Source organism: Coregonus lavaretus (genome assembly GCF_964263955.1).
Source record: "Coregonus lavaretus genome assembly, contig: HAP1_SCAFFOLD_6175, whole genome shotgun sequence".
Classification (NCBI taxonomy): Eukaryota; Metazoa; Chordata; class Actinopteri; order Salmoniformes; family Salmonidae; genus Coregonus; species Coregonus lavaretus.
The window spans coordinates 22,501-34,530 of NW_028166615.1; the positions used below are offsets into that span (position 1 = coordinate 22,501).

Below are 12,030 nucleotides of genomic sequence, written 5' to 3' on the forward strand. Positions count from 1 at the left end.
TAGAGACAGAGACAGACTGGAGACAGAGACAGACTAGAGACAGAGAGAGACTAGAGACAGAAACAGACTAGAGACAGACAGACTAGAGACAGACAGACTAGCGATAGAGACAGACTAGAGACAGAGACAGACTAGAGACAGACAGACTAGAGACAGAGACAGACTAGAGACAGACAGACTAGAGACAGAGACAGACTAGAGACAGAGACAGACTAGAGACAGACAGACTAGCGACAGAGACAGACTAGAGACAGACAGATTAGAGACAGAGACAGACTAGAGACAGACTAGAGACAGACAGACTAGAGACAGACAGACTAGAGACAGAGACAGACTAGAGACAGACAGACTAGAGACAGACAGACTAGAGACAGACTAGAGACAGACAGACTAGAGACAGACAGACTAGAGACAGACAGACTAGAGACAGAGACAGACTAGAGACAGACAGACTAGAGACAGAGACAGACTAGAGACAGACAGACTAGAGACAGAGACAGACGAGACAGAGACAGACAGACTAGAGACAGAGACAGACTAGAGACAGACAGACTAGAGACAGACAGACTAGAGACAGAGACAGACTGGAGACAGAGACAGACTAGAGACAGAGAGAGACTAGAGACAGAAACAGACTAGAGACAGACAGACTAGAGACAGACAGACTAGCGATAGAGACAGACTAGAGACAGAGACAGACTAGAGACAGACAGACTAGAGACAGACTAGAGACAGACAGACTAGAGACAGAGACAGACTATAGACAGAGACAGACTAGAGACAGACAGACTAGCGACAGAGACAGACTAGAGACAGACTAGAGACAGAGACAGACTAAAGACAGAGACAGACTAGAGACAGAGACAAGACTAGAGACAGAGACAGACTAGAGACAGAGACAGACTAGAGACAGAGACAGACTAGAGACAGACAGACTAGTGACAGAGACAGACTAGAGACAGAGACAGACTAGAGACAGAGACATAGACAGACTAGAGACAGAGACAGACTAGAGACAGACAGACTAGCGACAGAGACAGACTAGAGACAGACTGGAGACAGAGACAGACTAGAGACAGACAGACTAGAGACAGAGACAGACTAGAGACAGAGACAGACTAGAGACAGAGACAGACTAGAGACAGACAGACTAGAGACAGACAGACTAGAGACAGAGACAGACTAGAGACAGACAGACTAGAGACAGAGACAGACTAGAGACAGAGACAGACTAGAGACAGACAGACTAGAGACAGACTAGAGACAGAGACATACCAGAGACAGACTAGAGACAGAGACAGACTAGAGACAGACAGACTAGAGACAGAGACAGACTAGAGACAGAGACAGAGACAGACTAGAGACAGAGACAGACTAGAGACAGAGACAGACTAGAGACAGACAGACTAGAGACAGACTAGAGACAGAGACAGACCAGAGACAGAGACAGACTAGAGACAGACAGACTAGAGACAGAGACAGACCAGAGACAGAGACAGACTAGAGACAGAGACAGACTAGAGACAGAGACAGACTAGAGACAGAGACAGAGACAGACTAGAGACAGAGACAGACTAGAGACAGACAGACTAGATACAGAGACAGACAGACTAGAGACAGAGACAGAGACAGACTAGAGACAGAGACAGAGACAGAGACAGACAGACTAGAGACAGAGAGAGAGAGAGAGAGAGACAGAAATACCTGTCTAGACAGGGAGAGGATAATGCAGAGTGGGCAGACCCCCAGACAGGGAGAGGATCATGCAGAGTGGGCAGACCCTCAGATAGGGAGAGGATCGTGTAGAGTGGGCAGACCCTCAGACAGGGAGAGGATAATGTAGAGTGGGCAGACCCCCAGACAGGGAGAGGATAATGTAGAGTGGGCAGACCCCCAGACAGGGAGAGGATAATGTAGAGTGGGCAGACCCCCAGACAGTCAGACAGGGAGAGGATAATGTAGAGTGGGCAGAACCCCAGACAGGGAGAGGATCATGTAGAGTGGACAGACCCTCAGACAGGGAGAGAATAATGTAGAGTGGGCAGACACCCAGACAGGGAGAGGATCATGTAGAGTGGGCAGACCCTCAGACAGGGAGAGGATCATGTAGAGTGGGCAGACCCTCAGACAGGGAGAGAATAATGTAGAGTGGGCAGACCCTCAGACAGGGAGAGGATAATGTAGAGTGGGCAGACCCTCAGACAGGGAGAGGATAATGTAGAGTGGGCAGACCCCCAAACAGTCAGACAGGGAAAGATTAATGCAATGTGGGCAGACAGTCAAAAGGTAAAATAGAGTTGGCAGGCAGTCAGACAGGGAGAAGGTAATGTAGAGTTGGCAGGCAGTCAGACAGGGAGAAGGTAATATAGAGTTGGCAGGTAGTCAGACACGGAGAAGGTAATGTAGAGTTGGCAGGTAGTCAGACAGGGAGAAGGTAATGTAGAGTTTGGCAGGTAGTCAGACAGGGAGAAGGTAATGTAGAGTTGGCAGGTAGTCAGACAGGGAGAAGGTAATGTAGAGTTGGCAGGCAGTCAGACAGGGAGAAGGTAATGTAGAGTTGGCAGGCAGTCAGACAGGGAGAAGGTAATGTAGAGTTGGCAGGTAGTCAGACAGGGAGAAGGTAATGTAGAGTTGGCAGGCAGTCAGACAGGGAGAAGGTAATGTAGAGTTGGCAGGCAGTCAGACAGGGAGAAGGTAATGTAGAGTTGCCAGGTAGTCAGACAGGGAGAAGGTAATGTAGAGTTGGCAGGTAGTCAGACAGGGAGAAGGTAATGTAGAGTTGGCAGGCAGTCAGACAGGGAGAAGGTAATGTAGAGTTGGCAGGTAGTCAGACGGGGAGAAGGTAATGTAGAGTTGGCAGGCAGTCAGACGGGGAGAAGGTAATGTAGAGTTGGCAGGTAGTCAGACAGGGAGAAGGCTGTGGTCCTCTGTAGCTCAGCTGGTAGAGCACGGCACTTGTAACGCCAAGGTAGTGGGTTCGATCCCCGGGACCACCCATACACAAAAAAAATGTATGCACGCATGACTGTAAGTCGCTTTGGATAAAAGCGTCTGCTAAATGGCATATTATATATATTATATTAAGGCAATGTAGAGTTGGCAGGTAGTCAGACAGGGAGAAGGTAATGTAGAGTTGGCAGGTAGTCAGACAGGGAGAAGGTAATGTAGAGTTGGCAGGTAGTCAGACAGGGAGAAGGTAATGTAGAGTTGGCAGGCAGTCAGACAGGGAGAAGGTAATGTAGAGTTGGCAGGTAGTCAGACAAGGAGAAGGTAATGTAGAGTTGGCAGGTAGTCAGACAGGGAGAAGGTAATGTAGAGTTGGCAGGTAGTCAGACAGGGAGATGGTAATGTAGAGTTGGCAGGTAGTCAGACAGGGAGAAGGTAATGTAGAGTTGGCAGGTAGTCAGACAGGGAGAAGGTAATGTCGAGTTGGCAGGCAGTCAGACAGGGAGAAGGTAATGTAGAGTTGGCAGGTAGTCAGACAGGGAGAAGGTAATGTAGAGTTGGCAGGTAGTCAGACAGGGAGATGGTAATGTAGAGTTGGCAGGTAGTCAGACAGGGAGAAGGTAATGTAGAGTTGGCAGGTAGTCAGACAGGGAGAAGGTAATGTAGAGTTGGCAGGTAGTCAGACAGGGAGAAGGTGATGTAGAGTTGGCAGGCAGTCAGACAGGGAGAAGGTAATGTAGAGTTGGCAGGTAGTCAGACAGGGAGAAGGTAATGTAGAGTTGGCAGGCAGTCAGACAGGGAGAAGGTAATGTAGAGTTGGCAGGCAGTCAGACAGGGAGAAGGTAATGTAGAGTTGCCAGGTAGTCAGACAGGGAGAAGGTAATGTAGAGTTGGCAGGTAGTCAGACAGGGAGAAGGTAATGTAGAGTTGGCAGGCAGTCAGACAGGGAGAAGGTAATGTAGAGTTGGCAGGTAGTCAGACGGGGAGAAGGTAATGTAGAGTTGGCAGGCAGTCAGACGGGGAGAAGGTAATGTAGAGTTGGCAGGTAGTCAGACAGGGAGAAGGCAATGTAGAGTTGGCAGGTAGTCAGACAGGGAGAAGGTAATGTAGAGTTGGCAGGTAGTCAGACAGGGAGAAGGTAATGTAGAGTTGGCAGGTAGTCAGACAGGGAGAAGGTAATGTAGAGTTGGCAGGCAGTCAGACAGGGAGAAGGTAATGTAGAGTTGGCAGGTAGTCAGACAAGGAGAAGGTAATGTAGAGTTGGCAGGTAGTCAGACAGGGAGAAGGTAATGTAGAGTTGGCAGGTAGTCAGACAGGGAGATGGTAATGTAGAGTTGGCAGGTAGTCAGACAGGGAGAAGGTAATGTAGAGTTGGCAGGTAGTCAGACAGGGAGAAGGTAATGTCGAGTTGGCAGGCAGTCAGACAGGGAGAAGGTAATGTAGAGTTGGCAGGTAGTCAGACAGGGAGAAGGTAATGTAGAGTTGGCAGGTAGTCAGACAGGGAGATGGTAATGTAGAGTTGGCAGGTAGTCAGACAGGGAGAAGGTAATGTAGAGTTGGCAGGTAGTCAGACAGGGAGAAGGTAATGTAGAGTTGGCAGGTAGTCAGACAGGGAGAAGGTAATGTAGAGTTGGCAGGCAGTCAGACAGGGAGAAGGTGATGTAGAGTGGGCAGACCCCCAGACAGCAGGCCAGAAGGGCTGTGGGTATAGTGTATTATCCATCCATCTATCCCTCCATCCACTAACCATTATTGCATCTCCCCCTCCAGTTCAGGAGAGCCTTCCTCCAGCGCGCTATAAGGAGACAGTATCTACTCTGTTGGCCTGGTTACAGCAGTGTGAGGCGAGGCTAGCCATCCCCTCTACAGCCGTCACTGAATACCCTGTCATGGAGGGGAGACTGAAGGATGTCAAGGTACTGAACCGCTCTGGATGTCTGGATGGCTGTGTGTCTGGCTGACTGGTTGGGTGGGTGGCTGTCTGTTTTGTTATGATGATTCTGCCCCAAAACACCCTGAACAATTACTGCTTGCGTGCTGTTAATGCAACCCTAATTGAACAGACCACGTACTGAGTCAACGTATTAACAGTCAAAGACAAGACTAGAAACAAGAGGCTGCTTCACATAATGATCTTGTTCAGTAAAAGTGCAGTGACCCTTGGTGAGGAGGTGCCAGCAGGGCTGCCAGGATAAATCGTTGTTCTCTCTGCTGATTTGCATTCAGAGAGCACTAACAGAGCAGAGCAGCGCCTCACTGCAATTATGAGAAATGTAGAAATGTTATTGATGGGAGGGGAAGACCCAGAGGATCACGTCAGTGTGTGTGTTTCTCCATCTATGTATCTGGGGATGTCCCAGGGTTACTGCCACACAGCACAGACTATGGCCCAAATGGAACCCTATTCCCTATGTAATACACTACTTTTGACCAGATATAGGCTCGGTGAAAATTTGTGCACTTCATAGGGAATAGGGTTCCATTTGGGACACGATAAAGACTCACTTTGTCTTGTTGTGACAAAATGAATCACCCCGTAAAAACACCAATACTTTTTATGGCCTTGTTGTTGTTTTTATGAAGTTCTGGTGCTAAGTTGATGTTCTATGAGACTTTAAATCCAAGGTCAGATCAGTTTAACCTGAGATACTTAGGAAGTTCTTCCTCACAGGGCAGCAGGGTGGAATCTTAGTTAGGATGTTCTTCCTCACTGGGCAGCAGGGTGGAATCTTAGTTAGGATGTTCTTCCTCACTGGGCAGCAGGGTGGAATCTTAGTTAGGATGTTCTTCCTCACTGGGCAGCAGGGTGGAATCTTAGTTAGGATGTTCTTCCTCACAGGGCAGCAGGGTGGAATCTTAGTTAGGATGCTCTTCCTCACTGGGCAGCAGGGTGGAATCTTAGTTAGGATGTTCTTCCTCACTGGGCAGCAGGGTGGAATCTTAGTTAGGATGTTCTTCCTCACAGGGCAGCAGGGTGGAATCTTAGTTAGGATGTTCTTCCTCACTGGGCAGCAGGGTGGAATCTTAGTTAGGATGTTCTTCCTCACAGGGCAGCAGGGTGGAATCTTAGTTAGGATGCTCTTCCTCACAGGGCAGCAGGGTGGAATCTTAGTTAGGAGGTTCTTCCTCACAGGGCAGCAGTGTGGAATCTTAGTTAGGATGTTCTTCCTCACTGGGCAGCAGGGTGGAATCTTAGTTAGGATGTTCTTTCTCACAGGGCAGCAGGGTGGAATCTTAGTTAGGATGTTCTTCCTCAGTCATGCAATTGAAATGAACAGATTTTTTTTAATGACCCTGCTAAAAAGTCCTCATTTACAGGCTGAATCCTAACTAAAATGTTCACTTAATCATGCATTGATATCAATAGGAGACTTCAGTGAAAATGTGAAAGTTAGGATTCCCCCTGTATCGAGTACTACCATCTCATTGTCCTTCCCCCCAGGTGATGCAGGTTGCGCTTGCAGAGCACCAGAGTGAGGTGGACTACCTGACGTCTACAGTGGACCAGGTGTTTCAGAAGGCTCCTCCAGAGATCAGTCACAAGTACAGGACAGAGATGGACAGCATCATGACTCGCTGGAGACGCCTGTCCTCAACGCTGGGGGAACAGGCAACCAAGATAACAGAGCTTATGGCTAAATTACTGCAGTTCCAGGTACTGTGGAGGTAGTAGGGGGTGGGGGTGTGCTGCTAAAGAGAGGGAGAGAGAGAGTAGGGTAGAGGGACAGAGAGAGAGAGATTAGAAAGAGAGAGAGATAAATAGAGGGAGAGAGAGAGAGAAAGAGAAAGGGGGAGAGGGAGAGAGAGAGGAACAGAGTGAGAGAGTAGAAAGAGAGAGAGAGAGAGAAATAGAGGTAGAGAGAGCGAGAAAGAGGGAGAGAGTGTAGAAAGAGGGAGCGAGAGACATAGAGAGAGGGAAAGAGAGTGAGAGAGAGAGAGACAGAGAGAGAGACAGAGAGAGAGAGAGGGAAAGAGAGTGAGAGAGAGAGACAGAGAGAGAGAGAGAGAGAGAGAGAGAGAGAGAGAGAGAGAGGGAAAGAGAGTGAGAGAGATAGAGAGACAGAGAGAGAGAGAGGGAAAGAGAGCGAGAGAGAGCGAGAGAGAGAGACAGAGAGAGAGAGAGAGAGAGAGAGGGAAAGAGAGCGAGAGAGAGAGACAGAGAGAGAGAGAGAGAGACAGAGAGAGAGAGAGAGAGAGAGAGAGAGAGAGAGAGATGAAGAGATAGAGACAGATACAGTTGAAGTCGGAAGTTTACATACACTTAGGTTGGAGTCATTAAAACTCGTTTTTCAACCACTCCACAAATGTCTTGTTAACAAACTATAGTTTTGGCAAGTCGGTTAGGACATCTACTTTGTAATTTTTCCAACAATTGTTTACAGACAGATTATTTCACTTATAATTCACTGTATCACAATTCCAGTGGGTCAGAAGTTTACATACACTAAGTTGACTGTTCCTTTAAACAGCTTGGAAAATTCCAGAAAATGATGTCATGGCTTTAGAAGCTTCTGATAGGCTAATTTACATCATTTGAGTCAACTGGAGGTGTACCTGTGGATGTATTCCAAGGCCTACCTTCAAACTCAGTGCCTCTTTGCTTGAAATCATGGGAAAATCAAAAGAAATCAGCCAAGACCTCCGAAAAAAAATTGTAGACCTTCACAAGTCTGGTTCATCCTTGGGAGCAATTTCCAAACGCCTGAAGGTACCATGTTCATCTGTACAAACCATGGTACGCAAGTATAAACACCATGGGACCACGCAGCCGTCATACCGCTCAGGAAGGAGACACATTCTGTCACCTAGAGATGAACGTACTTTGGTGCGAAAAGTGCAAATAAATCCCAGAACAACAGCAAAGGACCTTGTGAAGATGCTGGAGGAAACAGGTACAAAAGTATCTATATCCACAGTAAAACGAGTCCTATATCAACATAACCTGAAAGGCGGCACAGCAAGGAAGAAGCCACTGCTCCAGAACCGCCATAAAAAAGCCAGACTACGGTTTGCAACTGCACATGGGGACAAAGATCGTACTCTTTGGAGAAATGTCCTCTGGTCTGATGAAACAAAAATAGAACTGTTTGGACACAATGACCATCGTTATGTTTGGAGGAAAAGGGGGGTGGCTTGCAAGCCGAAGAACACCATCCCAACCGTGAAGCACGGGGGTGGCAGCATCATGCTGTGGGGGTGCTTTCCTGTAGGAGGGCCTGGTGCACTTCACAAAATAGATGGCATCATGAGGAAGGAACATTATGTGGATATATTGAAGCAACATCTCAAGTCGTCGGTCAGGAAGTTAAAGGTTGGTTGCAAATGGGTCTTCCAAATGGACAATGACCCCAAGCATACTTCCAAAGTTGTGGCAAAATGGCTTAAGGACAACAAAGTCAAGGTATTGGAGTGGTCATCACAAAGCCCTGACCTCAATCCTATAGAACATTTGTGGGCAGAACTGAAAAAGCGTGTACGAGCAAGGAGGCCTACAAACCTGACTCAGTTACACCAGCTCTGTCAGGAGGAATGGACCAAAATTCACCCAATTTATTGTGGGAAGCTTGTGGAAGAAACGTTTGACCCAAGTGAAACAATTTAAAGGCAATGCTACCAAATACTAATTGAGTGTATGTAAACTTCTGACCCACTGGGAATGTGATGAAAGAAATAAAAGCTTAAATAAATAATTTTCTTTACTATTATTCTGACATTTCACATTCTTAAAATAAAGTGGTGATCCTAACTGACCTAAGACAGGGAATTTTTACTAGGATTAAATGTCAGGAATTGTGAAAAACAGAGTTTAAATGTATTTGGCTAAGGTGTATGTAAATTTCCGACTTCAACTGTAGATCTGTGAGTGAGTGTATCGTATGTTCCTGTGTATATGACTGTAAGGAGGACAATATCAATGTGGTCTTTGTTGTCAGTGTCTGCATAATGATGTCCAGACATTGAGGAAGTGGACGGCGGATGTTGACATGTTTCTAACTGTGTGCATGTGTGGCTATAAATTACTCTAAGGACATTGTCAGTTCTGTGCTGTCTGACGACCTATCTGTCTATCTGTGTCTCTCAGAATGACGTGAAGACACTGAGGAAGTGGATGGCTGATGTTGACGTGTTCCTGAATGAGGAGTGGCCAGCGCTGGGGGACTCAGAGGCCCTGCAGAAACAGCTGGAGCAGTGCACTGTAAGACCTGGCAACCTTCTTTCACCTTCTCGTTGGCAGCCTGTCTCCCACCCTCCTGTCACCCACTTTCTCTTACCTGGCAACCGGTCATTCACTTTCTCTCACCTGGCAACCGGTCCTTCACTTTCTCTCACCTGGCAACCCTCAATTTCTAGCAGAGGAATTGTGACCTCTAAACGGCACCCCACTAAATGAGCCCTAGGGCATACAGCCCAGTAAACTAGCCCTAGGGCATACAACCCAGTAAACTAGCCCTAGGGCATACAGCCCAGTAAACTAGCCATAGGGCATACAGCCCAGTAAACTAGCCCTAGGGCATACAGCCCAGTAAACTAGCCCTAGGGCATACAGCCCAGTAAACTAGCCATAGGGCATACAGCCCAGTAAACTAGCCCTAGGGCATACAGCCCAGTAAACTAGCCATAGGGCATACAGTACAAGTGAACATCTCTCTGTCACACATCCATTTCTATTAGTCATATCCCCTGTGTCTCTGTTGTGATTTGCTAGGCCCTGGTGAATGACATCCACACCATCCAACCCAGTCTGAACGGCATCAATGAGGTGGGCGTGTCTCTGAAGACAGAGGCGGAGCCACCATTCGCCATCCAGCTGCAGAAGGAGCTCGACGAGCTGAACGCTCTGTGGGAGATCATCTGCAAACAGGTACGGTACACACACACACACACGATCAAACACACACACACACACCGCACCCACACAAACGTTGATTCCGTCCATCCCTGTCCTGTTATATAATCTGTTGTTATTGCGTGTGTGTGTGTGTGGGTGTGTGTGTGTGTGTGTGTCTGTGTGTCATCCAGGCCTATGCTAAGAAGTCAGCTCTGAAGGGGGGTCTGGACAAGACCATGAGCCTGAGGAAGGAGATGACTGAGATGCAGGAGTGGATCACTCAGGCTGAGGAGGACTATCTGGAGAGAGACTTCACATACCAGACCCCCGAGGAGCTACGCAAGGCTGTCGAGGAACTCAAGGTAGGGGGTGTGTGGGGGAGGGGGGGAGTGTGTGTGGGTGTGGGATGTTGACCAGTGGCGGCTCCTGAAAAAATTCTCAGGGGGGGCAATTTTTCTGATGATTTAGGTGACCTACACACATTTTTGAAAATATATGTCCAGCAACAACATGAAGACAGGGGCAGCATATAAGTCAATACCAGAAGCATTTATTGACTGATCTCAAAAGTGTTGGCTTACAAAATCAAAATAAGTTATCACAGTAAAAATAATCAAGGGTGTTCTTTCACATTCCTCAACACTGCATAAACAATATGCATTTCCATAAACAAATGAAATATCAGCTGAAAATACAGCATCTTGGTATTTGTTCAGATTGCAGGATCAACAAGAGCTTTTACCACATTTTTTGCCTCATGGTTGAATTGGAAATATGTGCACCTGAGCATAATTCACAACAAGTAAGCAGGAGCTTTTGATAGAGGCTACTGAAAACATTGATGCAAGTTATTGGTAATAAGACATTTTTATAGACTTCCATATTCTGCCCTCTTGTATAGATTTGTGAAAATGAACAGTGATAGACATTTTGCCTGAAAACAGAATTTGAAAGTAATTTCTAGAAATGGTAAACACAGCTATCTGTATGGCTTTGTAAAAATGAACAACCATATTCTGGCCAATTGTATAGATTTGTAAATATGAACAACCATATTCTGGCCAATTGTATAGATTTGTAAAAATGAACATGAACAGATTATTTTTTTAAAAACTTTTTTTTAAATGAAAAATAACTATTTTAAACAACATCAACTGTGAACTGATTTGGGCGTGTGTGTGTTAAAGAGACAGACAGGGAGGGACAAAGAGAGAGAGAGGCTACATTACTTGTACTGAAACTGTTCTCTTCTCTGTTTCAATACAGCAAAGCGTTCAATGACTTGTGAAAATGAAAGATCGAATGATATTGTTTAATCTTACCTTATGGCCTGCACACTGCTTGTGAAGCTGTCGAGGGCACGTTTGATAAAGACAGCATCGATGTCCTTCTTCTGTAGCTTCTGGTACAGAATGTCGACGTGGGGCATGATTTTGTGAAAAAGCCGCAGGAAAAAAATAATTCCTCACGTAGCCAGATGCCTCTCTCACCGTGGGCTGGTAGCAGAAAACTGCATTAGCTACATCGCAGCCTGCTAGCCAGATTTTTCGTTCATACCAATTTTTGGAAAATCCTCGGGTGTAGGACGTTCCCCCTTTAGTAGAACCTGTTGAATTATTAAATTTGGTCTGGGAGGTCCTAATTGTTTCGTTGCCAATTTATCTTGATTTGTTCGCCGACAAAAAGGAACTTCTTTCAAAGAGACAATCGAGTTGCACTGCCATTTTGACAGTAGTAGTGAATTGATTGATGAGGCTACCCGCTCTTTTCTTAGTTACGTTCATGGTTACGTTACGTATGACGAAAGCGCGTAAGTGCAAGCCCTCAGAAACCCATAGAGATTGTATTGAAAGCTCTGATATTTGAAAAAAATGGATTTTACATTAGAGGCTATGAGAGACTTCTGGGCGATTTTCAACCTGACTGAAATCGCCCCAAAACGGGCGGGGACATTTGAAGCACGACTTTAGCCTGATTGGACATTTAGTGGCAGATCAGACGTCTAGATTAGAACACTGCTAACTACTGTTGCCGTGATATTATATATATTGATTAGAAAAAAAATCCCTTTATTTTCCCGTTTGGCAGTGCGTCGCCCATATCGCCCTAATGAACACACCGCCCCTGATGTTGACCCATCATCCATCCTTTTGGCAAACTTCCCTATAACCAATACTGGGCAGTCACCCAAACCACTCTGACCTGCCTCCAAACACACCCTCCCTCCCCTCTCTCCATCCCTATGTTCCAACTCT

The 12,030-nt window shown here is 46.5% G+C and overlaps 1 protein-coding gene across 1 annotated transcript in view; it reads left to right on the forward strand.

Annotated features, from left to right (window-relative positions):
* The window catches only part of LOC311114506 (dystrophin-like), a gene marked incomplete at both ends in the record, with an annotated part of 32,260 nt that extends 22,123 nt beyond the window's left edge, over window positions 1-10,137 (forward strand). The window contains 5 exons of the mRNA XM_084189748.1: window positions 4,717-4,862; window positions 6,389-6,601; window positions 9,029-9,142; window positions 9,653-9,808; window positions 9,967-10,137. Coding sequence (XP_084045874.1) covers window positions 4,717-4,862; window positions 6,389-6,601; window positions 9,029-9,142; window positions 9,653-9,808; window positions 9,967-10,137 — 800 coding nt within the window. The remainder of the gene's footprint in view (window positions 1-4,716; window positions 4,863-6,388; window positions 6,602-9,028; window positions 9,143-9,652; window positions 9,809-9,966) is intronic.
* Window positions 10,138-12,030: the final 1,893 nt, after the last annotated feature.